Source organism: Penicillium maclennaniae (assembly GCF_028827695.1).
Source record: "Penicillium maclennaniae strain IBT 15551 chromosome Unknown utg000007l:1.0-4884863.0:1.0-4888362.0, whole genome shotgun sequence".
Taxonomy (NCBI): domain Eukaryota; kingdom Fungi; phylum Ascomycota; class Eurotiomycetes; order Eurotiales; family Aspergillaceae; genus Penicillium; species Penicillium maclennaniae.
The window spans coordinates 1,993,281-2,019,169 of NW_026623219.1; the positions used below are offsets into that span (position 1 = coordinate 1,993,281).

Here is a 25,889-nt window from a genome sequence, read left to right on the forward strand (position 1 = left end):
GGCATTTCGCTTCACATCTTAACCCCTCCGCATCATCTTGTCCCGTTGGCTTGTTCGGGCTTTTGGGTGTTCGAGCTGGGATTTCTCATCTTTGCTCTGGGTCCTCTCCACAACCTTATTATTTCTTATTTTCTTCGTGCTAAATAGTTGCATTTGTTGTGGGTACGTGCACCATCCTCCCTGTGGAACACCGAGGTAGCTTGGTCAGGGCCCGAGAAGGCACTAAGACCCTACCGACCTCACTACTATCCTCCGATGCCTGAAAACTCGCGCCTGGCTGTTTTGTCTCGATGTTCGCTGACCATGCTTTGGGTCCCAGTATTCTCCGAACCCGCGTTGCTCCCCAATACTTGAATCAGATCTCCGTGTTGCTGGCTCAATCTCTACAATATCAGCGGAGGGGGGGATTACTGATCAGAAAGGAAGTGGGCTGGCTTCAACTCATCCATATAGCTGTATAGCTGTGGTTGAGGGCGAGTGTGAACTTGCATGATGACTGCCACATTGAGTACGTCCATTCGCACACCCCAAGGGGCCCTTCGTCCTCGGAAGGTTCTACAAGGCTCCAGCCTCATGAGCACAATGGTCTGCTACTTGTTCGGTTACTGACGTGGAATGCACTCGTTCAGACGGGACGTTCAACTCGGCCCCTGACACACCTTCTCTCGTCTACCCCGATCGTCTCATCCGACCGCTCCCTAAACGTACCCTGCGCTCTCGTCTGTCCACTGACGCCGCCGAAGATATCCACTATCCACCAACGCCCCCGGCGTCGCAGATATTCTACGGTGTCTCCGGAGACTCGGAGGAGGTGGTGACCCACTCCAAAGCCTACGTGCGGCAGACCATCGAGACGGATAGACACGAGCTAACCCCGGAGGCGGACCAAGAGTTCGAGACCGCGGTGGAACTGGATAGTGGGGATGAAGACGGACCGGTAGTCGTACGCCGGAGTGCTGGGTTTCGAGGTTCTCTCTCGCCGAGTTCACAACCCCAGGTGTTTGCTGGTAGAGACGGTGCAAAGTCCTCGGCTGGTCCGGACGGGTATGACGCTTTTGAAAACACAAATAACAAAAAGAAACGGAAGATTCCCACGCCCGGGAATATGAACGGCCATCATTCTGCTCTGTCACCGGAGTTTGCGAGCATGGGATTGGCCAACTCGAATCCTCCAGTCAGCGATGGCAGTACTGGCACTTATTATGGAAGTGGAAACCCTGCTTCACCGTTGGGAAGTGGCATATCGGGATCTGGTAGAGGGCGTTTGGGCCGGAGTACACGCAGTAACAGCGGGAGAAATCCGTTGTCCGCGAATGCTCAGAATGCTTGGATGAATACGCGAGCACCAAGTCGGCGAGATCTGTCGTCTCCAGGACCTGGTAAGTCTTGCAATGGGGCATTGGTTCGTTGCCAGTGCCTCTGCTCTAGTAGACACGGACAAGTGCTTACTTGTTATCAGGCGAATCATCTGACCAAGGTATCATTTCGACTGCGATTGCAAACGCGGCCACCCTGTCGTCTCCAACCCGAGGTCCCAGCAATGTGAGCTTGCTTGACCAGGAGAACCACACCACCCCTACCAAGACCCAGTTCACATTTACCTGCGAGTCCGATTCCTCAAAAGGAATGGCAATGCAGCGTAATTATTCTCTTCCTCACCGTTCACCTACTTCTCCACTTGCCCCGACTTCTTCCAACCCTCATGGTTACTCCACAGGAACACAGACGAGCCCAAACATGTCTCAGATGCATGGGCAGACCTCACCGAGTACTCAGCCCCCACCTGCAGGAGAACAGGGCTCTGTTGGTCGCAAGAAGAAGCGATCCCCAGGCAGTATTTATGCTTTGGCAGCGCGTCAACGCAAAATCCAACAGCAATACACAAACATTCACCACCCCCCAGCACTGGAAGACATCTGGATCTGCGAGTTTTGTGAATACGAGAGTATCTTCGGCCACCCGCCGGAAGCTCTCATTCGCCAGTATGAGATCAAAGATCGGAAGGAGCGCAAGCGTCTAGCCGAGAAAAAGCGTCTTCTCGAAAAGGCCAAGATGAAGGGCCGCAAGACCAAGAAGGCGCCCAAAAACGCGAAGAATGCGTCACAGCACTCCTATCAACAAGGTTATGATCGAGCCTCGGTCGATCACTCCTCCGCGGCCGGTTCAGGCCTCCATGACGACGAATACAGCCACGAGTACGACGACGATGAGCTGGGATCCATCCCCGGCCCGGACGCTGCATCCCCGTCTGAGCTTAAACCCCCACTCCCTCCCCCGGCCAATATTGCCAGACCGGTACCGGCAGGAGATGCGACAGAAGCTGGGACGAGTCGGCCGGCCTGACAATTCATCTGATTGCGATCAGCTTCCTTGTCGTGTCTCTGTGGGTTTTGGTCGAATTCAGACTGGGCGTCACGAAGTTTTGCCTCTGGAATTCCCTTCTCAAGCATATTGAATAGGCGGATTCATTCAGCGGGGTTCTATACGTGGGTATTCATGTAATTGTAACGACAGAAAGTCATGTAGGGCAATGTGCATATGTGCAATAATCTCTCTAATCTTGTAGATCTTTCCCAGCTAGTCTTAGCAACAGCGAGCTCTGGACCTGAAAATACAGTCCAATCAGCTTGTGAATACCCTGCATCGAAGACAACCAAATTAGCATTAGACTCTTGGCTGATTTATTGGCTCGTGGCTGTCCAAAAGAACACGACTAGATGAAACAACAATCCCCTTCATTAGCGCGCGCGACATGAAGGGCCAGACCACGCCGACACTCGCGCCTCGTGGCATCACAAGTTACCACCTGTACATGTGTTTATTTTAGTCTGAACTTCTGTGGCGTGTTTCATTTTTCTTTGACCGCTGAGAAACCTTTGGAGGAGCGAAGAGGAGGAACAACCAACATGGCGGACTTCGTAGGGCGAACCGCCAGCACTCACAGAATGTACGGGAACGTAGTTTCAAGCTGGCCTGGGCGCAAGTAGAAAATAGTAACAATCGACCTTTGTATGCAGCCTGATCCGGATGGTCATGTTGAGTCGAGTTGTATAAAGCTTCAAGGACAGAGCATTGGAACCAGAGATCAGAAACCACCAACGATCTTTTTGTCTTCTATCTTTTTGTTTCCTTTCTATCTTTCTTTACTCAAACTCAGCCTTTCTTTGTGCCTGCGTCATCCTGGTTGATGACCCCGTCGGAATAGACTTTCATTGTTTCTATTCACTATTCTCTCTTCATTATACACTCTTCACTTTTCACTACTCGTTTTGGTCTGGCCAGGCTGCCTCCTCGACTATACTGTTGGTTCCTCGCAACACAATACATACGCCTCCTACATCTGGTTCTACATACATCGACGATCTCTTATTACTTCACGCATTGTCTCTTGTTTGAACGCTTCACTTACATTTCTCGTCCTGCATCTTCATCCTCATCTACACCTACATCTACATCTACATCTACATCTACATTCATTCAAGCGACGGGCCAACTACCACCATGTCCTTCATCGCAGTCAAACTTCTCAAACTTGGCTTCTCCGAGGCCAAGAAGCACCGCGCCAAAAAACAAGCCCAACAATTCCAGGATCCTTCCGTCTACCCCGAATACCCCCAACCCTACCCAATGACCGAATACCCCCGGGTGTCGCCCCAGGCTCCAATGTCTCCTACCAACCTCCCTCAGAGCCCATCAGCAAAGGCTCCAAAGTAATGGGCATGGTCATCTCCGCCCTCCGCTTCTTCCAATTCGTCTTCGGTCTCGCAGTGATAGGCCTCTACGGCCAAGACGTGCACCATGACAAAGCCAAGGATACCTGGCACGCCAGATGGGTCTTCGCGCTCATCGTCGGCTTCCTAGCAACTAGCACTGCGGCTATTTATATGATTGTTCCGTTCCTGACGAAGAAGGTCAATTATAGACCTAGCGCGAAATTGCAGCTGCCGCGCTTTGCTTGGGAGTTTGTGCTTTGTGTGCTTTGGTTGACGCTTTTCGGTATCTTTGGGAAGCTATACATTGGGATTTATGTTTCGGACTCGAGTTCGGAATCGGGTAAGAGGGACACGACTACATCTTCGACTACCACTACAAGCGAGTTGGGAGATGCGAGCAAAATTAATCGCATGCGACACGCGGTGTGGGTTGATCTAACTAATCTGGTGTTCTGGGCTGTTACTGCTTCTTGGGCTTTGCTGAAGTGGTTGAAGGCGAGACGGGAAAATGGACCGGTTGTTTTTGATGCTGAGAAGGAGGCTGGGAGTATCTGAGGGGCTTTAGACTGCAGGTTGATCCTGTTCATAAGCTGCTTGAGGCGGGATGGGTGTGGAAAAGAAGATCTGGTTGCATATTGGTCGCTTTCTTTTAATCGATATTTGCCGCCGGTACTGGTGCAAATTCGGACTGGCGTTTTGTCTGTATCGAATACTTTCGGGTCTTAGAACCGATCTTGCATGTCTGAATATTATGGCGTTTGGGACATTTTCACGGCAGCGAAGCCACTTCTATGCCCCAATACAGTAGAATTCGAAAACAGTTTAGCCCCCGACACTCACGCTTTGTTTCTCGGTCCGTACCCGAAACCACGCTAATCCGTATTGGGTTGTTAAAACAACGCATGCCTAGCCCTATCGCGGTATAAAATGTACTGGGGTTTCGTCTCTAATGAGTCATTGCAGGGTACCGTATAGGCCCATGGAATGTTCCAGGCATCTCGAAGGGGTGGGGGGAGATCTGGCGATCTGGCTTTCTCCATGCCCACTCGCCTTTCATGCCTCGTATCGCCTTCAATTATCTACTTCTTACATGACAGCAGTTGTATTGCTTTTGTAGAAGACTAATACCGATAGGCTAATCTAGTTCACATTTAGAACATCTTGAGGTGGCAAAGAGATGAACATGATGACTCTTAGAGTCGCCTCCTCGTGAATTATATTCTGCGCACATTTTCCGATCGAGAAGCGAAGGCCATTGGCAAGAGTAATATACACGGGCAGAGATGACGCTTTAAGCTCGTGGGAAGACCTCTTCGATCATTTTTGGAGAATTACCAACAAACATGTGGTATTTTTGTCTTTCCAATGGATCTAGTCTGCTTGAACGGCCTCCTGAATCCAATCAAGATAAGCCGCGGTGCTAGCATAAACACCATCATGGCTGTGTTTTCCACATCCAAAGCCCCACGAAACAACTCCAACCTGCTTCTTAGTGCTAGAATCAACAAGTGGACCACCGCTGTCTCCCTGGCAGGCATCCTTTCCTCCAAATTTGACACCGGCACAGATCATGGAGTCATCAACTTGATGGCGATCCACATATTCCTCTACGCATTTCTCGTGGTCAACAATGTTGACGTACGCGACCAAGAGGTTTGCAGGAATAGAGCCTCCTCCAGCGGAGGTACTCCCCCAGCCAGTGACAGAGCACCTGGTCCCCACCTGCGGCGTATCGTCCGCCGAGGATGGAAGTTCCACAGCCGAGATAGTAGACCCAAATTCCAGGCTCGAGGCCAACTTGAGAACAGCGATGTCATTTTTAATTGTTTTCGCGTCGAATTCCGAGTGTTGCGTGACTTTAGCCACCTTGACCAGCTTCCCACCCGAGGCGTGCTGGTTTGAACCCGCCCGAATCCTCAGGCGATCTGCGGATAGCCCATCCACGCAGTGAGCGGCAGTTAGGATGTGATCTTTATCGATGATAGATCCACCGCATTTGTGGGAGCTGGTTTGAAGAGAAACTTGGTAAGGGAATTCTCCTTTTGCGGCCTGAGTTCCACCGATAATGGCTTCCTCAGCAATCGCTGATCCTGCGATGGATAGCAGGGCGATGGAAAGGGAGAGTCTCATAATTGACAATTTGTAGTAAACGAGAGGTTAAACGATCGCAGGACGAGAACATCGTGACAGCGGAATATTTGAATGCGTCAACATCGGGTCCCCTAAAGTAAACAATAATTTGTGATCTGCAAAACTTCAAAACTTTGGCGCACAGTGTCTTAGATTGATTGATTTTCAGTTCGGCGCAGCTCATTCTTCACGCTAAGATTGGGGGTAAGATCCTCACAACCAATAGTATCTATGATCTTCTATACGACGGTGCATCGAGATCAAGACACAATACACCGATTTTGGCGCTATTGGTGCCCTACTGTACGGTTCGCCGATCTGAAATCTCTTGTGTTGATGATCAACATTCCAGATCCGCAGGCTGACCCACTCCGAGCTGAACCGAGCCCCTGACTAGGAATATCGACTCTCTGCGTACAAGAACAAATTCCGTAGCGCATCGTGGAAAAGTTATTGCAATCGCTGATTCATGGTGATAGAGAATGAGAATCAACGTAATTCGATCACAATTGGTATTTACTACTTCGTCTACTTCGTAGCGTCAGAAGATGATATCTAGGTACGGAGTCCGCAGTAGAGGTCACTTAAAGAACTGCCCCTCTTGAGAGAAAGATCCAGCCAAGCCCCAGAGGTCAGCAAAGAATGTGTGCATGGTGATCTGCCACCAGTATTTTGCGTACATAACACTAGTGATCGCCTACAAACTGTAGTTTTGGTTCGACGCATATCGCATCGCGCCACATAAATGTCCCAGTAATATCATGGACAGGCATGCTCGGGAAAAGCCTCAGGATCTGGATATTTCTGCGAATCAGCTGCAACCAGAGTCTGAGCAGTATCCACAGTGAATGGCTCGTATACTCTGACAGGACTGGCAGAGACTAAGGAGACCGGCGAGCTATCTATGCCAGCACGCTTCACGTTCGCGCATCAGAAGCATCAGTATTGACCCTCCAGGCCCTCGATTATAAAGCCAATGCATTCTCACCAGTTGCAATATCATGGTCTGTTTTACCCCTTGAAACGGAGACAGGAGGAATGTAATGAACGACAAGGTACTCGTTGATGATGCTAGCCTGCGCTCCATTCGGAATCGATAAAGAGAAAGCGTCAACAATCTTTCCGGCACAATAATGGTAGCAATCTCGGAGTTCGGCCATGTCAATCTCAAGAAGGATGCAGCCATATATTCTAGCAGTTCATTGATATATAGCGGTGCTAAGATAGATGTTAGGGTATGGAGGTGCACAAAACCGAGTGTATAGAAGTTCCTCGTAAAGTACGTTTACACGTGATGCGGTCGTTGTAGAATGAAGGATTATCTATTCTTAAAGAATGACTATTTGCGCAATATTCATAAATGGATTAGCGTGGTCTTGGGTACGAACCGAGAAAACAAAGTGTGTGTGCCTCAGTAGTCTGTTTTGGAAGTCTACTGTAGAAGCTTCTCGTATTGGAGATATGACTCATGGGGTCGTACGAAGCAGCACAGTCTAGATCAAGTAGAGCCATCGGAAGCCAGCATATGGCTTATGTCACTTTCGTGCAGCTCGAGGCGTCAGAGGCTCTAAGCGTTAGCGCCAGCATTGAAAGAAAAGAAGCCGCCCACATTGCAACACCCCTCCCAGAGGACACCAATTTTTCTTGAAACCCCCCACACTCACCGCTACAATTCGAAAAATGGAGAAACTCTCCATTTTGTGCTTTGGCGACTCCCTCACTTCAGGTTATCATCGCTACGGACTCGAGTATCACTCATACGCGATCAAACTTACGGCTTTCCTCGAAGCTGAATTCCCAACCACCAAAATCCACCTCGAGGTGGACGGGCTTCCGGGCGATGAGGTGATACACCCTGCAGGCGAATTCTTGCCTCGGATACGAGATCAATGTGCGAACACACAATTTGACTGGATAATCATACTCGGGGGAACCAAGTAAGCTCATTCGTCTTCGTAGACGAGTTCCGTGTGTTGGCTAAAGAAATGATCTTCTTTCTAAGTGACTTGGGAGTCGGACACAGAGTCGACCAGATCTACCACGCCTTAGAAGACTGCTGGAATGTGGCGCTTTCAAGTGGCGCAAAGGTTCTCGCTATGACGGTACCTGAATGTGCGGCCAAAGTTGACAGCCTGGATAAAAAACGGAATACTCTAAACTCTCACATTCTGAGACGCGAGTCTGAGCAACTGTGAGTCTATCGGACATGTTATTTCTCGGGAAAGTTCACTAATTTGGCATAGCCGTGTCATTGATTTACATAGCAAGATCCCCTATCATTCTGCCACGGAGGCCTTCCAGAGGGAGATGTTTGATGATGGATTGCATCTTACCGCCATGGGATATGACTTGATGGGTACCGTTGTGGGAGAGCGCCTGGTGAACTTGATCAAAGAGGAACAGGGTCTGAAGGGTGAAACCTAAGCCAAGATTTAGCCCTGGAGAATGCAGCGAATAGAAGTTCGCAAATAATGGTAGAAGCTTGCAAAGTTTCACAGATGAGATTTCTTCAGTAATGTTGCGACCCAAATCTTTTTGTGGAACTCGTTTTCCTCAGCAAGTAATGTTCCAGTAGAGCGAGCTACGGCCTACAACTCGGTACTATTATGGGAAATTCACAAGGAGCTAATGAGTTAACGCCAAGGATGATAGCTTCAGATCAATAACCCGCATACTTAGAAGGAAGTATCGGCCCAAGAACTGTCCTATCCCAGCATGTTCCAGCATGCCGTACCTGGCCATCCCCCACTTGAGTTTTATCCCCCCACCACATTCGGCCGTTCTGGTCTGTCTTCCAATCATCGATGAGATCCACCAGTGTCTGCAGATGCCCCAGAGCGGCAGGTTGATAGCCTCTCGGTCGCTTGAGAGCCAGATATGTTGCGAAAGCGGACACTAGGACGGCTAGTACGGCGTATAATATCAACCGGGGATATACCATATCAAACTGGAGTCCGTACTTGAACGGCGAGTCTTCGACAGAGGCGGAAAGAAGTGACTCGACTTTTTTAGTGTCTTCAAGGGTAACGGAGGGAATCAGGCTCTGACCAATAATCCAATGCAGCAACGCTTTGGCTATGAATAGAACAGTATTCTCCCAGCTCGATGCGGCTGCACGGAACGGGTTAGTGGCCAATTGCGCACCAGAGGCCTCCCTTGTTTCACTGTAAGCTTGTCGCCAAATGCCTTCATCTCTGGACAAATTGACGACGAGTTCCAAGCAGTGCAACGCAACGGTCTGAATAGCCTGGACGAGGCAGACAAAGAGAACACAAAGTACAGCCTCGGTACCGTACGAAAACGATGCAGAATTCGGATTGTGGTCATTCGCATACGGGGACAAAGAAAGCGTCACGTAGTTCCGATAGCACGCCAAAGCGTTTTGATTCCATTCAAATCCAACTCTCCAGCAAGAAGGCTGAGAGCTTTGGCCGGCAGCACTGGCGTTGCCGATAGACTTGGAGATACTCGCGATGGCGATAGGCCACGCAATAGCCAGAAGAGCTACTGACCACAGCAACGCGAGAATGTATCTTACTATCACTTGAACTTGGAACATATTTCCTTGCCGCCTTGTAGGATATGTCTCTTGGCTTGACACGTGCCTCTGGTGAATTGATAGCATACACCTTCCGGGACGTTGAGCGATTTCGCCTTTTTGCATCACGGCCAACGCGGTGTTGAGCGGATTCGAGCTCCAGGTTGGAATCCACTTGTGACTGGAGGCTATGCACCAAGCGGCGATGACGGCTTGACCGGCGACACCTACACCCAGCGCTACTAGAGCGGTGGCGTTAATCAGGAGTGGTAGTTGGTCTTCGCTCTCAGAGCGGGGAACTGCTTGATCGGATAGCAGCAGAACAGAGGACGAGGCATATGATAGCATCAAACAAGCTAGGGCTACCAGGTTTACGTACCATCTGTTCGGGCCAAACTTTTTGGAGCTGGTGAACAGGCGGATATTGGTGTTGAATTCCAGGCGTTCCTCGTGATACAACGCCCATCGTAGCGAGACGGAATGCGCGAACATTATACCATCAGTGCAGAGTGCCAGTATGATATTGATTGCAAGGGCCATGGCTTCCCGCCCAAAAGTGGAGATAGGAACCAAAGCCCCCAGTGTTGCCCGGTTTGTTCTGAGGAGGTAAACGCCGGCTATCAAGCAAAGAAGGGAGAGAATCCCGCCGATCGATACGGCGGCAATACATCCTAATCTTGTAGCGTTCGCCGTGTCATAATCTGGTCCCTCTTTGCCATCTTCGTGTATTGATTGCTCAATGAATGGTTGATTTTGCTCCTCGGGATGCTCAATTCCCCTGAGTCTCGAACACAGGTTTGGTCGGTCCATGTCGAAAATACATTGAGCCGAGAAAGAAAGGTCCCTCATGAACTCGGTCAAAAGTCTGCCCGCAGGAAGGAGCCATATTAATACACCTGGAAGGATTGTGATCCCCTTCACATGAGCGCCCGGGGGCAAGAAGCACTGCCTTCATGTCCAGCCTCAATTGTACCGCACTTGCATGCGCACGTTCCCAAGATCCCCACACCATGCACCAATCCATGACTCAAATTTTGGGGGTCAATTTGGGGGCCAAGATGGTTTCTAGACCCTCTTGACACAAAATGGCACCAAACAATGGACATGGGATCCAAGATATGGGACGGACCTGACTGCCCTGCCGCCTCCAACTGTAGCAATGCGTCGAAGACGGGGATTTTAGCCGAGCGAAGAAACCTCTGATATTTAATCCCTGAAACGACAAGGTAAATAATACGCGGAAGAACCCACGAGTCCTTTTTATCCGACTAGAATGTCACAGAGCTCTCACAAGCTTGAATATCTAAGCCCTGCCCATCTCTCAATCTATCTCGTCCAAGGTCATTTAGAAGTCCCCGCCAGCACAAGCTGTATATTCATTTCACTCCCGGCGCTATGTGGACAATCTCTTGCTGAACAGACTGGCAGTGATCATACTAACGTTGGATGCGTCATAGCTTTGAAACGAGGAGGTAAATACTCATATTACCTTAATAACAGTGGGAATCAGCCGCATGACCTTGAAAATGGAGATTAGGATTTGCAATATGCCTCTTCCCATTGTCCCACTGTCGACGTCAAGCTGCGCTTTCAGCCCTCCTCCCGTCTATCATTTCAACAATAAAATGGGAATCTCGTCACAGCAGCTATCGTAACCTCCCAGACTGTTTCAGCTATTGGAATGGTACAGGGCCGCCCGCCGTCACTTTTTTTGTCTGAAGCATAGAGAGGCTCTTCCAAATATCAGTATAGCGAAAATATTATGTTTTGTAGCCAGCCAGATGTTAAAAACTAAACTCCTAAAATAACGGGAAGATAAGGGGCCCTCGAATTAAAGACTGAAGGATTCAATGTAGAGCCAGAAACTAAAACTTTTTTGACCAGGCAATCTGTCAACAACTCTTCCCTGCATCTTGCAGTTGGTATCTGTAGAGAGCCTGTGGCTTTTCTGGAAGTCCATCCAAGGCCAAGTTGGCAAGGCTTGACATCAAGGCTATCTCATCAACACAGCCACTGCTTACAGCATGGTTGTTTCATGCTTTTTGAATCTCGCTGGGCAGAAATTACTGGCTAGCCCCAAAAAGTGCCACGTCATGAGGTGGGATTTCACAGACTTAAAAGCACCGAACATCGAGGCAAAAGTTTCGGACGTTCTTATAAATTGCTACTATGCACCTAAGCAATTTTCCCCACGTTGATTCTAAGCCACACAAGTTTGACAATGAAACCGTTCAATTTCATCGGCCTCGAGGACATACGGCCTTCCCGTCTAAATCTTCGTTGCTCTCTGAAGCCCATCCATCCGAGAATGGCGACCAGTCATCTTAGAATCCTGGATGATCGAGCACGAGACTTCAAAGTGAGCTCGGATGGTTTGCTAAATGCACGGAAGTTGGCCACGGGCGACGAAGATCTCGTGGTTGTGCTTATCGAGCCTACCGATAAGGCTGAACAAGTGTCTTATACAGAGATGTTAGCTGCCTCACCAACACTGCTTTACGTGAATGAAACCTTGCAACTTGCGTCCGGTGGTCAAAGAGACATGGAAAATACTATTATCTTGAATATTCGGGCTTTTCGAAGTAACTCTTTTCGAAGTAGCCAAAGTCTAGATGATCGGATTTGTGACGACGAGTTAGCGTACAACAAATTCGAGCAGATCATGAGTATCTTACGTCCTCGTGTCGCTGTCGTCTGCCAATGCGCGACAAACAAAGCGAACAACACTTTCGTGCGAGATATTTGTTCGTCTATCGAAGACGCCGGAGACATATATCTTCAAAAGCTTCCAAACGGCCACGAATGCCTATTCGTATAAAGTTTCCATCCAATGTATTATGGAAGATCGGGAGACTGTGCCCTAAAGAGGCTCATGCGTGAGTATTTATTCGATGCCACCTTCATTATCGCATTAAATGCGCTGGCTGGGGATAGGATATCTGGTGTGGGTGTTAAGAATATCAGAAAGTGGGCGCAAGATGGACCCGCCGTTATCATTGCACCCGAAGGAGGCTATGTCTCCTATCAGTGGATTAGCGGGCGGAATGTTGCGTCAGGCAAACTGTTGGAGCGTTTGCGATCCATGGGGCGATTGCAATCTACCATGCAGCCTCTTGTATGTTTCTCTCCACATTATGATGCCCCTCAAGCTGATGATACTATAGGATGAAGTTGATCGGGTTCTGGCCAGATATAAGGAATCTAAATGGAGCTCTCCTTCACTGTCCAATTCAACGTTGAAAAGGGACATATTGGAAGAACTCAGTGGAGACATTAATCCGTTACCACCAAAGCAACCTCTACCTTGTTGGTAACGATTGGACATCATCTGAAACCTGATTGTGTTCACACATTATAGAACAAGATTGTATGGATTGACTTCGATGTTACGACAATTTCTAGTCATATAGGTCCCCGTGAGAGGGTATCCCGCGAATATGATACTGAATCTGTCAGGAACTTTGGAAAGCTTTTTCGTTTGTCTAACGTCCTTGCCGTAGATATTCTAATCTAACAAGTATCAAATACAGAGCGAAGACCAGACACAAGGCCCCCAATACTAGATAACATTGATTCGAGGGGCTCGAAGGACAAGACAAACTGGCACGATATTAGATCATGAAAGGGATATTACGCAATCTGTCTCATGGCACTTCTTGCACACGCCCCACTTTCTGGAATGGCGGCCACCCGCACTTTCTCTTTCTTTATATCTGCATGTCGGAAATAGCCTTTAGCACTCTGCTTTGTCGTCCTGATTTCACGTACGCACCACCGAAGGAAGACATAAAACTCTTGATTGAGATCAATCTCATGAATTGGTCAAGTGCTTGGGGAAGCTGCTCAATAAAAGATATGAAGAAGGCACCCTCACTCGACCCTCTGAGATACGACGCAACGTGACTCCATCTTATGCACAGGCCTACAGTATCTGGTAGCACTGACTTTGACGATAATCAAAAACGTACAGTAGTTTTCGAATCCAGTTTGACCTCACACTCTTTGGACTTAATTCCCGGAAAATAAATCCTAAATATGCGAGTTCTGATTGGATATTTTATTATTACCGTCCATACAGTACAGGACGATACAAGTTTAAGGGGGTCTTGGACGGCCTAACCCAATCTAGACTAAGGCGTTTCGGGATAGGGTTCGAAAAACAATCTGAGAGTATTCGCGGGGGAATCTGTTTTCGAATATGGCAGTATTTATTTTATTTGCAGAATTAAGCGTGTTGTTGTTAGCAATACATTCTACCTGCAAGAGCCCTTGCGTTTCGACAGATGAAAGAAAGCTCACTTCCCTATATTGACCCGGTGTATGAATATGACATACTTGCTATAGTTATTCTTTGCAGTACTGGCTAACATCGGCTTAATTTATGCCCAAAGTACCTTTTCACGTGCCCACAGGCTGTCTTGAGGGAAGATAACCGCAACGGTAACCTTGTTACCAAAGTGCCCTTCTCGTTGTGGCCCATGCAAAATTTTAAGGCCCCGACGAATTTCCCAGCGAGGTGCCAATTGGTCATTGTCGTCCTTGTGAGGATTAGCTTCTAGGGGGACCGAGAACCCTTCCATAGGAGAAGATTCCAAATCATGAAGGCCGGATCCTTTTAGATGTAACAGGGCCATCATCTGCGGAATAGTGGCAACAATGCCATTCTTCTCCTTTGCTTGATCATGTTGGATTCCTAGAGCGTGCCTCCAACCATCACCGATATCCCAAGGAACTTTGAACATTTTCCCTCTCCGAGTCGTGCCAACAGTAGTGATTAGAGCTGGGGCCGCATAGTCCTGTCCTCCCGTCTCAATACATCTTATTTTGTCGCCTCTTTGTACGAGCTTGATGATTGAAGACACCCCTCCCTGCATGATCTGAAGGACCTGCTTGGGGACATCCTTCATCATTGCAAGCGGCTCAAGAATTAAAGCCAATTCTTCTTGAGGTTTTAGTGAAACTCTCAAGAGCGTGGCGACGCCATAATAACTCTCACCATAAGTCAGGACGGTCATGTATTCAGAAGTGCCGCGGTACTTGGTTATATCGAACAATTGGCTCTCAAGACTAGCCAAAGTAGCAGAGTCTTCAGAGTTAGATGCATTTCGTCCGGCCCAGGCGTAGATGTTGCGAGTTTTCGCACGATAGAGACTGATCCACTCTGTAGGGTGAAACCAGCCATGGATAATCCCAAAGAACCCCTCGAGCCCGCCACCGCCAACTCCAGCATCCACATTGATTTTGGCGTTATCCCACCTTTCTTGATGATTATCAACGACTTCTTGCACAATATTCCGGGATTCAGGAAGCTGGTACGGTACAAGGGCATCCCAGCCGGCGAAGAATGGTTGGCCTGTCTGAGCGTCCCAGTCCGGCTCCTCCTCTTCCGTTTCGATCAGACCGACTCGATCGAACCTCATAGCTGTCCGAAGTGAAACTTCTGCTCTTCCAGCCAGTTTAGCTGTATCATGTTTGGGGGCAGCAGAAGTTCTCTCGTGGACTCGTCCCGGCCTAGGAAGCGCGGCTAGACCGCTGAGATGAGCATACTCATTATTGAAGGCATCGGGGTCGGAAATTTCGAGTACGAGATCACAGATGCCATCTTGCATATCTTCTTGCTCTTCGGCCTCGTGTGACTCTTGACTTTTCAAATTATTCCATAGCTCAACGATCCCTTCGGATCTGTTAACAGAGTCAAAGAGGGTTCTGAAAAATGTGGGGTCAGCCATTCGGAGTTATCGTTCCGAAAGATGTTGGCAATTTCTCGTTGCGTCTCGAAACTCAAAGATTGTGGTGGTATGCCTCACTGTCGTTAGAAGAAAGAATTATAATGCGCTTCGCGGAGTACTTTAGCAGGTCTGGCTGTGTTTACAATAAGTGGTGGTTGCCAGAAATAAAAAAAGAGACATGAGAAATAATCGAGTGAAGGCGGGGCACCGGGATGACCATGTAATCTAGATATTCTTACGCGAAAGACCCCGCCTTGCGAACAGAGTGCAAACCGTAGATGTGGGCTGAAACCTAATCTATTCCTCGTTTCCAATCTTTTGTTGACTTTACTGGCTCGGGGGACGACGGAACCGACTAAACATAAAATGCCATACTATACTATAGACCAGACCACCTTGCGGTCTGGTCTAGTCTAGTCTGCCTGATTCGTCCGTTAGCTACGCGCCACTTTCCCATAGACCCAGCGAACGACGGCCTTATACTCTAGTAGCGGCGGGGTCGAACTCATCCCATTCATTTCCTACCCCTTATGAGGATTCATGGGGGTTGAAATATGGACTCATGGGTTCGGCCGTTACTCGGATGTTACAGATCCGGAGGAGGCAAGATACGCGTGATCCGAAGAGGGGGATATTGGAAGATGATTGTATGCAGGGTTTCTATCGGTATTCTATCCGTAGTTGAAAGGCGTCAACGAATCAATGGAAATTTCCCTTGTTTGACACATGACTCCCAGTAGTTCAGAGCGGGTGTCTTCAGCCAGATCCACTAGTGATCAGTCATCGACAACCTCTGCCGAATGCCATAAGAAAACGAGATCACCTAATACGGCGGCGCTGACTACTCTGCAGGCTTGCAGGATCTAGACTCTCCACGCTGTCCAAATCGTGGAAAAGAAATGGAAGGAGCGCGCGAGCCGATTTATCTCCCTCCAGTCATGCCCCACTGCCTGAGGCAGATGACGCAATCCCCACCAGTATGTCTGCTTCGGGATGGGGATTTTCAAGCGATCCAGATTTTGAGAGAACATGGACAAGAGTCAGGCAGTTCTTCGCATAGCATTACTCAGGCCAGCAACCTTGCGTCTGGGTTGTCTGACGTTATCGTCATTCTCGAGCGCCCTCGCATTGTCGAGTCACATTCCCCCAACCAAAGCTTTGATGGCTTTGTGAACGGCTGTGACTCTTTGAAAGTGGTGGACGAGCTACTGCGCTTTGCTAGTCGAGGGACTCGGAACATTGGTACCGTTACTGTCATTAATGCATTCTCATTGCAGCCTGAAAGGAATGCCGAGGCAGACCTCAGGTGTGAAGAAATTCTTGCACGGTTTCTGCAGGTGAAGAGACCCCAGGTGATCATTCATTGCACAAACTCGGTCTATGAGAGTTCGTGGATGAGCTGATTCAACTTCAGGGGAAAACCTTACAGAATACAGAGCGACCAAATCGAAATTGTGAAGGGGCACACCGCTATCGTGATACCTTCTTTTCATCCGTCCCATGCCGTCAACTACTTGAAGTACCGACTGGAGCTACGAGTTTTACTCATGTATCACTTCGCCTTGGCCTTCTACTCATTAGGCGATAGAACGGCTATCCCGTGTTGCGCAACAAGAATACAGGATCTATGCTTCTACCAGGGAGAAAGAAAAGAAGACAAATCTCCCCTCAGTGACTGGGACTTAGCATCATGCATATCAGATAAAATCAACAAATCTTATCTGCATTGTGGAAAAGACGTCGTGCCACTCTCAATGGGCGTCTTTGCCGACGAAGATCTTTCGGACAAAATCAACAGAGAATCCGACACATTTGATTCCTTAAGTTTTTGGCTTACCCTCCTTCTCGAGAAGCCGCAGAAATTTGAACTTTTTGGAATTGCATCTGCCAGGTTCCTATTGCAGAGAGCGAGGGTGAATTTGAACCCCGTCTATTCGAGAATCTCCTCGGCGTTGCTTGACCTGGTAACAGAGCAGGATCATTAGTTCTTCAAAACAGAAGACACCGATGTGGCTGATCTAGAAGAGAAGTTTTCAGCAGTTACCCTCCATGTTGACCCGCAAATATTGGGTGTCATCGATGCAAATCGCAAAGCCTGCGTTTCCGTTGAGAAGACTTTAGGTCTTGTTGAGCGCGGCCAAGTTATTGATTTTCGCGTTAAAACACCTCATCACTACTTTGCCGTTGTTTCGCAAATTGTTCTCCTGGCTGAGTATCTGGCTAGTTCGCAAAGAATTACTATTTCTACAGCGTTGCGCACGGAAGCGCTGTCAAAACGCTGTTGGGTCATTAATGACATGTCACGGAAACAGAGCGAAGAGGAGGGGCAGCTACCATATACCAAAATAATTTATCACGTCAAACGTTTGTTAGAATGTCTCAGAAATTTGAGGATGGAGCTTGAAGCTATGCTTGAATAGATAGCTTAGGCAATTTGCAGCGAGGAAGAAACGGGGAAATATATCCGGAATGGAGCGAGACTGCTCCAGTTCCCAATCCATAAGATTCCCGCCGCTCACTTTCGCCTCGTAATCTCTTTTTCACTAATGTTTTAAATATGCTAGCTGCCCATTTATTCTCTGGACCCGCCCTCCGGAGGTTGCCTTTGAAAGGTGGGGGCATCGAGATATCTGATGTAGTTAATACAAAACGAAGACACAATACACAGCCAACTGACAGGTAGCCCAGCAAATCCCAACGTGGACTAGTGTATCATGGTGCTGGGCACAGACAATCATTGGACGAGTGAAGGTTGGAGCAACAGTTTTGGGACACACTGTATCCTGGATATGTAAATTAAATGCAACTCTTCAGTGCTGTGTTTGAATTCTGTGTCATAATATCTAAGGCCACGCCATCTAATTGATCAGTGATTTCACAGAAGAATGTTTTCAGGGTACAGCGTAAAATACAAATCTTCTTGGGACCTATGTGAAAATAAGGTCTATATATAGTATAAAGTGTGAGGGAGAATCTTCGTTTCGAGAAAGGGTTGGCTTTCATGCTCAGATGGTTCAAGGTTATTTCGAAGCACTCGACTGCAGTGACACTAAAGAATTCTTACTGTCCATCTTCAAAATTAGCCACCCTGCTGCCATGAGTCCCTTCATTGCATGAAACTTCCCAAAACCTCACGTACCCAAAAGGAGTCTTTAGAACTAGACCCGTATCTACACTCAGCAATTGCCCGACGACAGTCACAAACGGGCTGTTCCTAATGTTGTAGGACCCTGGTCACTCCACTCTCGAGATCACTTCCCAGAATGGCATCTTTACCCACGATACGGCCACAGATACTAGATAACGTAATTTACATTTAACGGCTATATCTCCGTGCCCCGCTCTTCACTTTCCTAATCTCTACTCACTCTACAGGGTGACCAAGAAACAAAGGTCGGTCTCCACTATTATTCTGCTGGCATTTTGTAAATACCCAATGTATTCAACATGTATTGATACCCTATGTTTCTGGCTAACGCTAGTGAAGGAAGAAAGTGATTCGTCACAGAGTAATTTTGTAAGGCGGTATGGTAATGTTAGAAAAAGGCGGTGATGAAACCGACCTTCGTTTCTTGGTCATCCTGTAGAGACGGAATGACAGAGTCTGAACAATTTGCTTTCCCTTGACGAAAAATGCCTCGCAGTGGCGACCGCGACATCCTTGAAGTCGAGCAGATGGTCGCAGAGGAGGCCCAAGCCAATACAAGGCAACTGGAATCAAAGAGAACAAAATTATTCGTTCTCACAGGTTCTGGGATACTTCAATTACCAATATGGGGTACGTCTGATCTCATGTCTGCAACGCCACACTACTGACCTACCGACGTCAGGGTTTGCTATGAGCTACGGTGTATTTCAGGAATACTACTTTGACAATTGGACATTTGAAGGAGACCCTAGCATCACTGGTGTCATTGGCACGACCGCTAACGGTGTCATGTATCTGTCCATGCCCTTCCTATTCGCATTATTCGCCAGACGATGGGCTCATCGGCGCCAAATTGCTGCTCTCTGTGGAACAGCCATCGCATGCATCAGTTTCTTCCTATCCTCTTACAGCACCACTGTCTGGCACTTGCTTGCGACGCAAGGTGTCACATCTGCAGTGGGCTGTGCTCTCATCTACAGTCCAATCACGCTTTCTCTTGGCGAGTGGTATGCTACCAGCAACCGTACTTTGGCATACGGAATCGTTCTGTCTTGCAAGAATATCGTTGGAACTAGCTGCCCATTCTTACTCCGGGCTTTGATTGATACGTACGGCTACCAGACCACCCTAAGAGCCTGGTCCGCGATTGTTGGTGGATTGAGTATCTTCGCTATCTTCTTGATACCAACCCATCCATCGAAAATCTCAATGTGCAGAACTCGGGCACGCACAATCCCGTGGTATTTTCTCAGACACCGTTCCATCTACTTTTACAGCATTGCCATTATTTTCCAAAGCTCTGGCTATGGCATTCCGCAAACATATTTAAGCACCTACGCCCGTGAAATCGCTTCATTGTCGCAAACCTCAAGTACTTTGATGCTCGTTCTCTTCAATGCCCCCGGAATTATTGCTTCTTCCTTCTTTGGATGGTTGAGCGACAATAAGCGGTTTAAGCTCTCAGCCCAGACTGTTTCCGCGATCCCACCTGTTTGTTGCGCCCTGGCTACTTTTATCTTCTGGGGCTTAACCACACAAGGCGCCATTGGCCTACTCCTCGTCTTTTCTATGACGTTCGGGTTCTTCTCCAGTGGTTATAGCGCTACGTGGGGAGGGATGCTCAAACAAATGGAGCGAGAATCTGCGGAGAGAAATGAAGCTGTAGACCCGGGAATGCTCTATGGTCTGCTAAATGGCGTCAGGGGCATTGGTTACGCGAGTGGCGGCATTGCTAGCGTGGGACTTTTGAATGCTGGAACGATCCTGGACAACCATCGCTTCGCCCTTGGAACCTCATACGGGCCACTTATTCTCTTCACAGGGCTTTCTTCGCTCCTTGGAGGATGGGTAGTTCTATGGAAGTGGAATCCAAAAAGGATTTTGCCATTGATAGTGAGGTGAAAGCTAAGGCGCGCTGGCACAATTGACTTTGTCCCATCACCTTGCTGATATGAGACCATCTGTATTTTGAAAACCATTCAGAGTTATTGGATGATTTTTGACTTTGCTATCAGCCAAACCTTTGCTTTCCATTTGCCTGATATGTTGAGCCTTTCATTCTCATTGCCTGCCTTCTCCCCAAGCTTTCTTGTGATTGTTGATCTGCAGGTTTCAATTTATGATTAGCGCTGGCTGCTTTCAATCTGATGATATTGTCGATTCGAACGTATCTGGTACTGCTCAGAGTCCAACGCCGTCAGCCCTCTCGGGCATACCTGGAGCGGTATAATAAATGATAAATCTTGTTCGGGCCTTATCGAACTGGTGCACGGGTAAGTAGTAGCCCGCATCAATGATCTGGATGAAATCGAAAATTAAACTCGGAGTTTACCCGCCCATTCCGATCACGCCAGCTGCAAGAGCGCAGAAATTGTGTATTCACTTGAACATGTGGAAAGTGTTAGTACTTATATTTAATGGGCGATTCTGCGTGATGCCATGAATCATTTGGTATCGTACCGACGACCGGTCGATTGTAGGACGTTTAGTACCATAATAGTTTTGCCGTAACTGCAGAGCGGTGATCTGACATGGGGTTAAGTAATTCAGTAGTGTATCTCTCTCCTTCGACACCTTGCGATCATGGTCAGCGAACAAAGCCAATATTGAGCGTTCGTCTTTTTTCAAAGTCATAAAACCCCAAAATCAACAATGACTGACCTCGAACCCGTTCATTTCTTCGACCTCTTCTCTACTCAACCAGGTATATTGGCTCCGGGACTCAAGTTTCAAACCCATTGATACCCCGCACCCCAGACTAACGCAAAATGTCCCAGGCGCCTCGAAATCATGGTCCCACAACACTCTGAAGATACGAGCAGTGCTAAATTTCAAGGGTATACCCTATACTCAAAGCTGGATCTCATACCCGGACATCAAGCCACTTCTCACTAGCCTGGGCGTGCCGCCCAACAAGCAGGGCAGACCATACACTCTGCCAGCAATCATTCACAAGCCCTCAGTGACTTCGAATCCAAAGGGAGCCATGATGGATTCACTTCAAATCGCCCTGCACCTGGATAGGGTGTTCCCGTCCCCACCGCTGTTCCCATCCGGTGACGCCAGCTACACATTGGCAGTCGCTGTAGGCACATTGGTGAATCTTTTGGAGCCTGGGTTCCGGCCATTTATCATCCCGCGTGTGGCGGATTACTTGGATCCTCGTGGAAAGGAGTACTTCCACGAGACACGATCTGCGGCCCTTGGAAAGCCTTTGTCAGAGGTGCGACCCACCGATGAGGACACAATTGACAAGTTGTGGAAGTTGATTGAGACAGAGTCTGAGACATTGATTACAATTCTGAAAGGAAGGAAGGGAAAAAAAGGTCCGTTCTTCGAAGCCGAAAAGCCTGGATTTGCAGATTTGATATATGCTTGTGAATTGGCATTCATCGAGCGCTTCGATAAGGAGCTCTTTGAGAAGATCATGGGTCTAGGAGATGGAGAAAACAGGAAGCTTTATAAGGCTTGCTTAACTTGGCTGGAGGGCCAAGGTGAGGACATCGAGTGGCCGGTCCCACGGTCTGTCTGAATCCTTTATTAAGTGGCTTCTTTAGCACTGTAGTAGGTAGCCAAAGCCCAAATCCGTACTTATAATAGATAACGCTTTATTCTATCGTTCTGACCGAATGAGGTAACTATATTCGGATATAGGTATTATATTATTGTATCTGCCGCCTTATTCGCCGGATTTCAACCCCATCGAGGAGTCCTTTGCCGAACTCAAGGTGCAGATCAAGAAAGCTTGGTCAGCATACGAAGAGAATCCCGATCAGGGGGGTTCTAAACCTTCCTGCGGCGGTGTGTTCCACATCTTAGTGCGAAAAGTGGAAGTGCTGAAGGCCATTTTCGATGTATGGGTATAACGGTAGAATAATATGAGTGATCGCCTTATGAAATAGGCATATGCCAGATTATGTTGTTTCGAAGGCTCTCAAATCAGTAATATTTCGTGTTCCGGGGAAGTCCTTGTCTCTGATCCTCGTCCTGAATCTTTTAGTATATGACTTTCAAAGAAAGGAAAATGGACGGGCCAAAAGTTTTCCAAAACTCTTCACGAGTTCGATTTCATATTCGCAATAAGCCTTTTCATGAGGACTCATATTGCCGAAAGTTATCGCAACATCAAAATCAATCCTTATAATCTTGCCACCCGAAACAATTATGTTCTTTGGGTAAATATCGCGGTGGTGGATAAAGGCATTATGAATCTCTTGTAAGCCTTGAATGGCACAGCGAACCAGGTCTTGCGAATAGTTCACACAGTTCAGACTTTCAGCATACAGTAGGTTTTCAAGAAGAATAGCCCGTGGCCTAAGCTGATCTTTGCTGAAATGTTGAAGCGGTGGGCGGAAGGCAAACGGGTCGAGCCGATCGACGTAGCCGTAAATTGTGGGAACAAAACCGCGATTGCATACGCCGAATTTATGGAGGTTTTCATAGGCTTTCAGTTCGCAGCGAAAGCGATTTAAGTCTCGACCTTTTTTTAGTGTACCCTGGATCACCATTGTCGTGAAACTGGCCCGTCAGCGTCATCCTAGAGATTCCGTATCGTACTCACAAGCTTCAAAACGATCGTCTTCCCAAACAGCTCTGCTTTGTATATCGAGGAAGCTTCGGAGTGATTCAACTCCTGTTTGATGGTAATATCTGAGGGAACAAGGTCCAATGCAGGGACATCTTGTGAGTGCATGGTCATTATGCGGCCTATACTATAAGGTCGGAGGATTAGATGAAGTCGAACAGCGCCCCTTAGATGATGTGAAGTATATGATTATGTTATCATGTTTTCCCGCAATTATGACCCCAAACCACGGTATGACGCCTGTGATACAGTACTTACAATACGTTCCCCTGCGCAAAGTGAACATCAAATGACTACCTAACTACTTCTCAATTACCTCTGTATTGCCCTTCTAACGATACTAATGCGGGAGACTACTCCCGGATAAAATACCACCAATCCTTAATACGATGCGGATGATTTTACTCACATTGCCTCGTGGCCACAGTTTAATTATGCTGCTGTGATCGACCGGTCTGGGCAGCTGTTGAATTCGAGATTGATTACAGCGATCCATTTACCTCTCCACCCGCCCCACTCCGAGACGAATCCACTTTCCATCTTCGTTTCTCTGACCTAGAAATAACACGGATTGGACGCGCCCTTCGAGCTGGCTTCGACCAACTTGCTGCCGCGCTCGCGGCTCAGAGGCTCTCGGAAGTCACAATAGATGGAGGAGGATCTGCGAATGTCATTAATTAGTACAGGCCAGATACTGCATTTATCGTGGTTGGTGCTAGTCTGCCAAGCCTCTTTGTTCTAGACTTACGTACCTTCCGTACAGGTATGAGTTTTAAAGAGTCAGTTATTACAATGTAATGCCAGAACAATTTATTTACGTATTAATCTTATTCAGCCTATCTGATCATGTGATTGGGGTTCAAAAGACCCTCTCATATACCTTGGTTATGGAAGGCGATAATGGTCGCTACTGTACAGCTGTCAGTAGACAGATACCCCGATACCGACTAGAAGCACTTGAGTGGACAAAACGTTTCTAGTAACATGTGGACCACGGGACGAAAGTAAGTTGCGAGAACTGGCTGTATTTACTTCTTTCATGACTTTGAGCTTTCTTTTTCTTTGTCGCACTTCACCAAATATGGCGATAGACTCGAGTGGACTTGAAGAGTGGACTTGAAGTTCTCTTTCATGGAAATCTCTTTCAGCCTGTGTTCCAAATTTAGACAACCGTCAGATACTCGGCCATGGCAGCATTATAGATAGCTGCTGGTGTTCAGCCTGGGCTTTCTCATCTATATTTGCCAAATTTTTAAATTTTTGCTCAACAGAGAGGCATTTTTTTCACTCAGACATGTCCCATACCAATCAGCGGAAGAGACGCCGCCTCTCTCTGCAACATGAGTACATACGCAATTTGTACACCTTCGAAACTCTTATACGTCGCCCGAGGCAGCAAAGCACAAAGAAGTCTAAAAACACTACTGTGTACCTTCCCCCCGAGATATGCGAGCTAGTAAGGACTTTTTTATGTTATGCAAGACAAGAACTAAATCTCGCTCAATAGATTGTTCAATATGTACGGAAAGAGAGTTTTTCAGACGATGGATACTTCTATATGGAGGATGATTCAAGGCATTTCAAAAGCTTTGGAAGTGCGAAACAAAGTCTTGCGGCTCTGCGCCTCGTGAATAGGACTTTTTGCCGTTGCGCATCACCCTGGCTTTTCCGACACATTGATGCCAGGCATAGAAACCAGGCGGATATGTTAGCTCTAGAACGGCTCAAGAAGATATCACAGAGCAGGTATGCCAAATACGTGCGCCAAATTGATATTGGATTTACTCCGGACATCGTGTATGCTGGTGACACCCAGGAGGACTGCGTAATATACGTAGAAGATCTCCAGGGATTGATCAGAAGCTATCTAGCGCGATTCCCCTGCATCAAAGCACTCGAATTCCATGAGCCACCACCTGCTATGCACAAAGACTACATAGCAATCTATATACGCACCGTTGTATCAACCATGCGTTATATGCCGTTTCCCAGGTTGGAAGAACTGGATATCAAATTCCCCTTTGACAATGATTTCATGTTCTTCGATCCAGATCAGCAGTACTTTGAGACGAACTCTTTACGGACTCCCATCTCCAAGGTGCTGAAACGGCTCCGTCATCTCAGTCTGCATTCGTGTGTGTATTCAGGTGTGTCGGAAGCGGAAGAATTACCCCATTCGAATACACCGGAGTATGCTACTCTCCCGAACTCCATTTATTCCAGCGAAATGTTCAACATGATCGACCAGACCTGGTCACTTGAGTCACTCACTGTATCGTCTCGAAATATTGTGAAAATCACTGAAGTGCCCACTTTGCACCTATCTAAAATTCGAAGTCTCCATTTCGAAGGACTCGCCGTTTCGCCTGATGATCTCCTTGGCCTGATGGATCGATGTCAAGATACGATGAGATACATCAATTTGTTCAATGTCAAACTGATAGAAAAGACATGGTATTATGCGCTATTGAGAATGTGCAAATTATCCAATCTTCTCGACATTCAGATGGAACATTGTGGATATTATTCGCTAGGAGAAAGTGCCCATCTGGGGCACGATATTCCAGATGAAAACATCTTTCAGCAGATTGAAACGAATAGTCAGTATGACAGAACCGCTCTGGGTACTTTGCAGAGGCAAGTTAATAAGAATCGAGTCGCGGTTGGGTACAAGCCGTTCTCACATGAGAGATATCACTGGTGTCCCGAACTACCTACTGGGCTTGAACGGGATCCGTATGAGCGATCGGACAATGAATACTCGTGCGATGATATGTCAGACGATGAATACCCGGAACACGATGTCGAGGTCAAGATTGAACCCGATCGTTAGTGGCATGGGTCGTCTAGCTATTCTGGACTACTGTCGTGTACCATACGAAGGGTTTTTGGTCCTGTATCTTGCTGTTTGGCTCATGTTCTCATGTTGAGCTCGTCGAGGGATGATCGTGCCAAGAAGTGTATGTAATTACGGATTTTTATCTAGTGGAGATGGTACAAGTTTGCATAGTCATGGACGAGAGAGCTCAAATTAGAAGCTTGGTAG

General features: G+C 47.7%; 11 protein-coding genes across 11 annotated transcripts; 7 read left to right on the forward strand and 4 right to left on the reverse strand.

Moving 5' to 3' along the window:
* Positions 1–492: 492 nt before the first annotated feature.
* N7477_007963 (uncharacterized protein) lies at positions 493–2,343 on the forward strand (the record flags this gene model as incomplete). Its single annotated transcript, XM_056969626.1, has 3 exons — positions 493–508; positions 630–1,379; positions 1,460–2,343. The coding sequence occupies 3 exons, from the start codon at positions 493–495 to the stop codon at positions 2,341–2,343; spliced, it is 1,650 nt and encodes a 549-aa protein (XP_056819658.1).
* A 1,158-nt stretch (positions 2,344–3,501) lies between these two features.
* Positions 3,502–4,268, forward strand: N7477_007964 (MARVEL domain-containing protein; the record flags this gene model as incomplete). The annotated part of the gene is made up of 2 exons (XM_056969627.1): positions 3,502–3,647; positions 3,698–4,268. The coding sequence occupies 2 exons, from the start codon at positions 3,502–3,504 to the stop codon at positions 4,266–4,268; spliced, it is 717 nt and encodes a 238-aa protein (XP_056819659.1).
* Positions 4,269–5,084: 816 nt separating this feature from the next.
* N7477_007965 (serine protease) lies at positions 5,085–5,843 on the reverse strand (the record flags this gene model as incomplete). The annotated part of the gene is made up of 1 exon (XM_056969628.1): positions 5,085–5,843. The coding sequence occupies one exon, from the start codon at positions 5,841–5,843 to the stop codon at positions 5,085–5,087; it is 759 nt and encodes a 252-aa protein (XP_056819660.1).
* A 1,680-nt stretch (positions 5,844–7,523) lies between these two features.
* On the forward strand, positions 7,524–8,267 carry N7477_007966 (SGNH/GDSL hydrolase family protein; the record flags this gene model as incomplete). The annotated part of the gene is made up of 3 exons (XM_056969629.1): positions 7,524–7,734; positions 7,803–8,034; positions 8,087–8,267. 3 exons carry the CDS (start codon positions 7,524–7,526, stop codon positions 8,265–8,267), a joined length of 624 nt encoding a protein of 207 aa, XP_056819661.1.
* A 235-nt stretch (positions 8,268–8,502) lies between these two features.
* On the reverse strand, positions 8,503–10,191 carry N7477_007967 (uncharacterized protein; the record flags this gene model as incomplete). Its single annotated transcript, XM_056969630.1, has 1 exon — positions 8,503–10,191. The coding sequence occupies one exon, from the start codon at positions 10,189–10,191 to the stop codon at positions 8,503–8,505; it is 1,689 nt and encodes a 562-aa protein (XP_056819662.1).
* A 1,498-nt stretch (positions 10,192–11,689) lies between these two features.
* On the forward strand, positions 11,690–12,199 carry N7477_007968 (uncharacterized protein; the record flags this gene model as incomplete). Its single annotated transcript, XM_056969631.1, has 1 exon — positions 11,690–12,199. The coding sequence occupies one exon, from the start codon at positions 11,690–11,692 to the stop codon at positions 12,197–12,199; it is 510 nt and encodes a 169-aa protein (XP_056819663.1).
* A 1,561-nt stretch (positions 12,200–13,760) lies between these two features.
* On the reverse strand, positions 13,761–15,110 carry N7477_007969 (uncharacterized protein; the record flags this gene model as incomplete). Its single annotated transcript, XM_056969632.1, has 1 exon — positions 13,761–15,110. The coding sequence occupies one exon, from the start codon at positions 15,108–15,110 to the stop codon at positions 13,761–13,763; it is 1,350 nt and encodes a 449-aa protein (XP_056819664.1).
* A 3,633-nt stretch (positions 15,111–18,743) lies between these two features.
* On the forward strand, positions 18,744–20,160 carry N7477_007970 (monocarboxylate transporter; the record flags this gene model as incomplete). The annotated part of the gene is made up of 2 exons (XM_056969633.1): positions 18,744–18,888; positions 18,941–20,160. The coding sequence occupies 2 exons, from the start codon at positions 18,744–18,746 to the stop codon at positions 20,158–20,160; spliced, it is 1,365 nt and encodes a 454-aa protein (XP_056819665.1).
* Positions 20,161–20,910: 750 nt separating this feature from the next.
* Positions 20,911–21,790, forward strand: N7477_007971 (uncharacterized protein; the record flags this gene model as incomplete). Its single annotated transcript, XM_056969634.1, has 2 exons — positions 20,911–20,962; positions 21,036–21,790. The coding sequence occupies 2 exons, from the start codon at positions 20,911–20,913 to the stop codon at positions 21,788–21,790; spliced, it is 807 nt and encodes a 268-aa protein (XP_056819666.1).
* A 478-nt stretch (positions 21,791–22,268) lies between these two features.
* Positions 22,269–22,957, reverse strand: N7477_007972 (uncharacterized protein; the record flags this gene model as incomplete). The annotated part of the gene is made up of 2 exons (XM_056969635.1): positions 22,269–22,754; positions 22,820–22,957. 2 exons carry the CDS (start codon positions 22,955–22,957, stop codon positions 22,269–22,271), a joined length of 624 nt encoding a protein of 207 aa, XP_056819667.1.
* Positions 22,958–24,548: 1,591 nt separating this feature from the next.
* N7477_007973 (uncharacterized protein) lies at positions 24,549–25,676 on the forward strand (the record flags this gene model as incomplete). Its single annotated transcript, XM_056969636.1, has 1 exon — positions 24,549–25,676. One exon carries the CDS (start codon positions 24,549–24,551, stop codon positions 25,674–25,676), a length of 1,128 nt encoding a protein of 375 aa, XP_056819668.1.
* Positions 25,677–25,889: the final 213 nt, after the last annotated feature.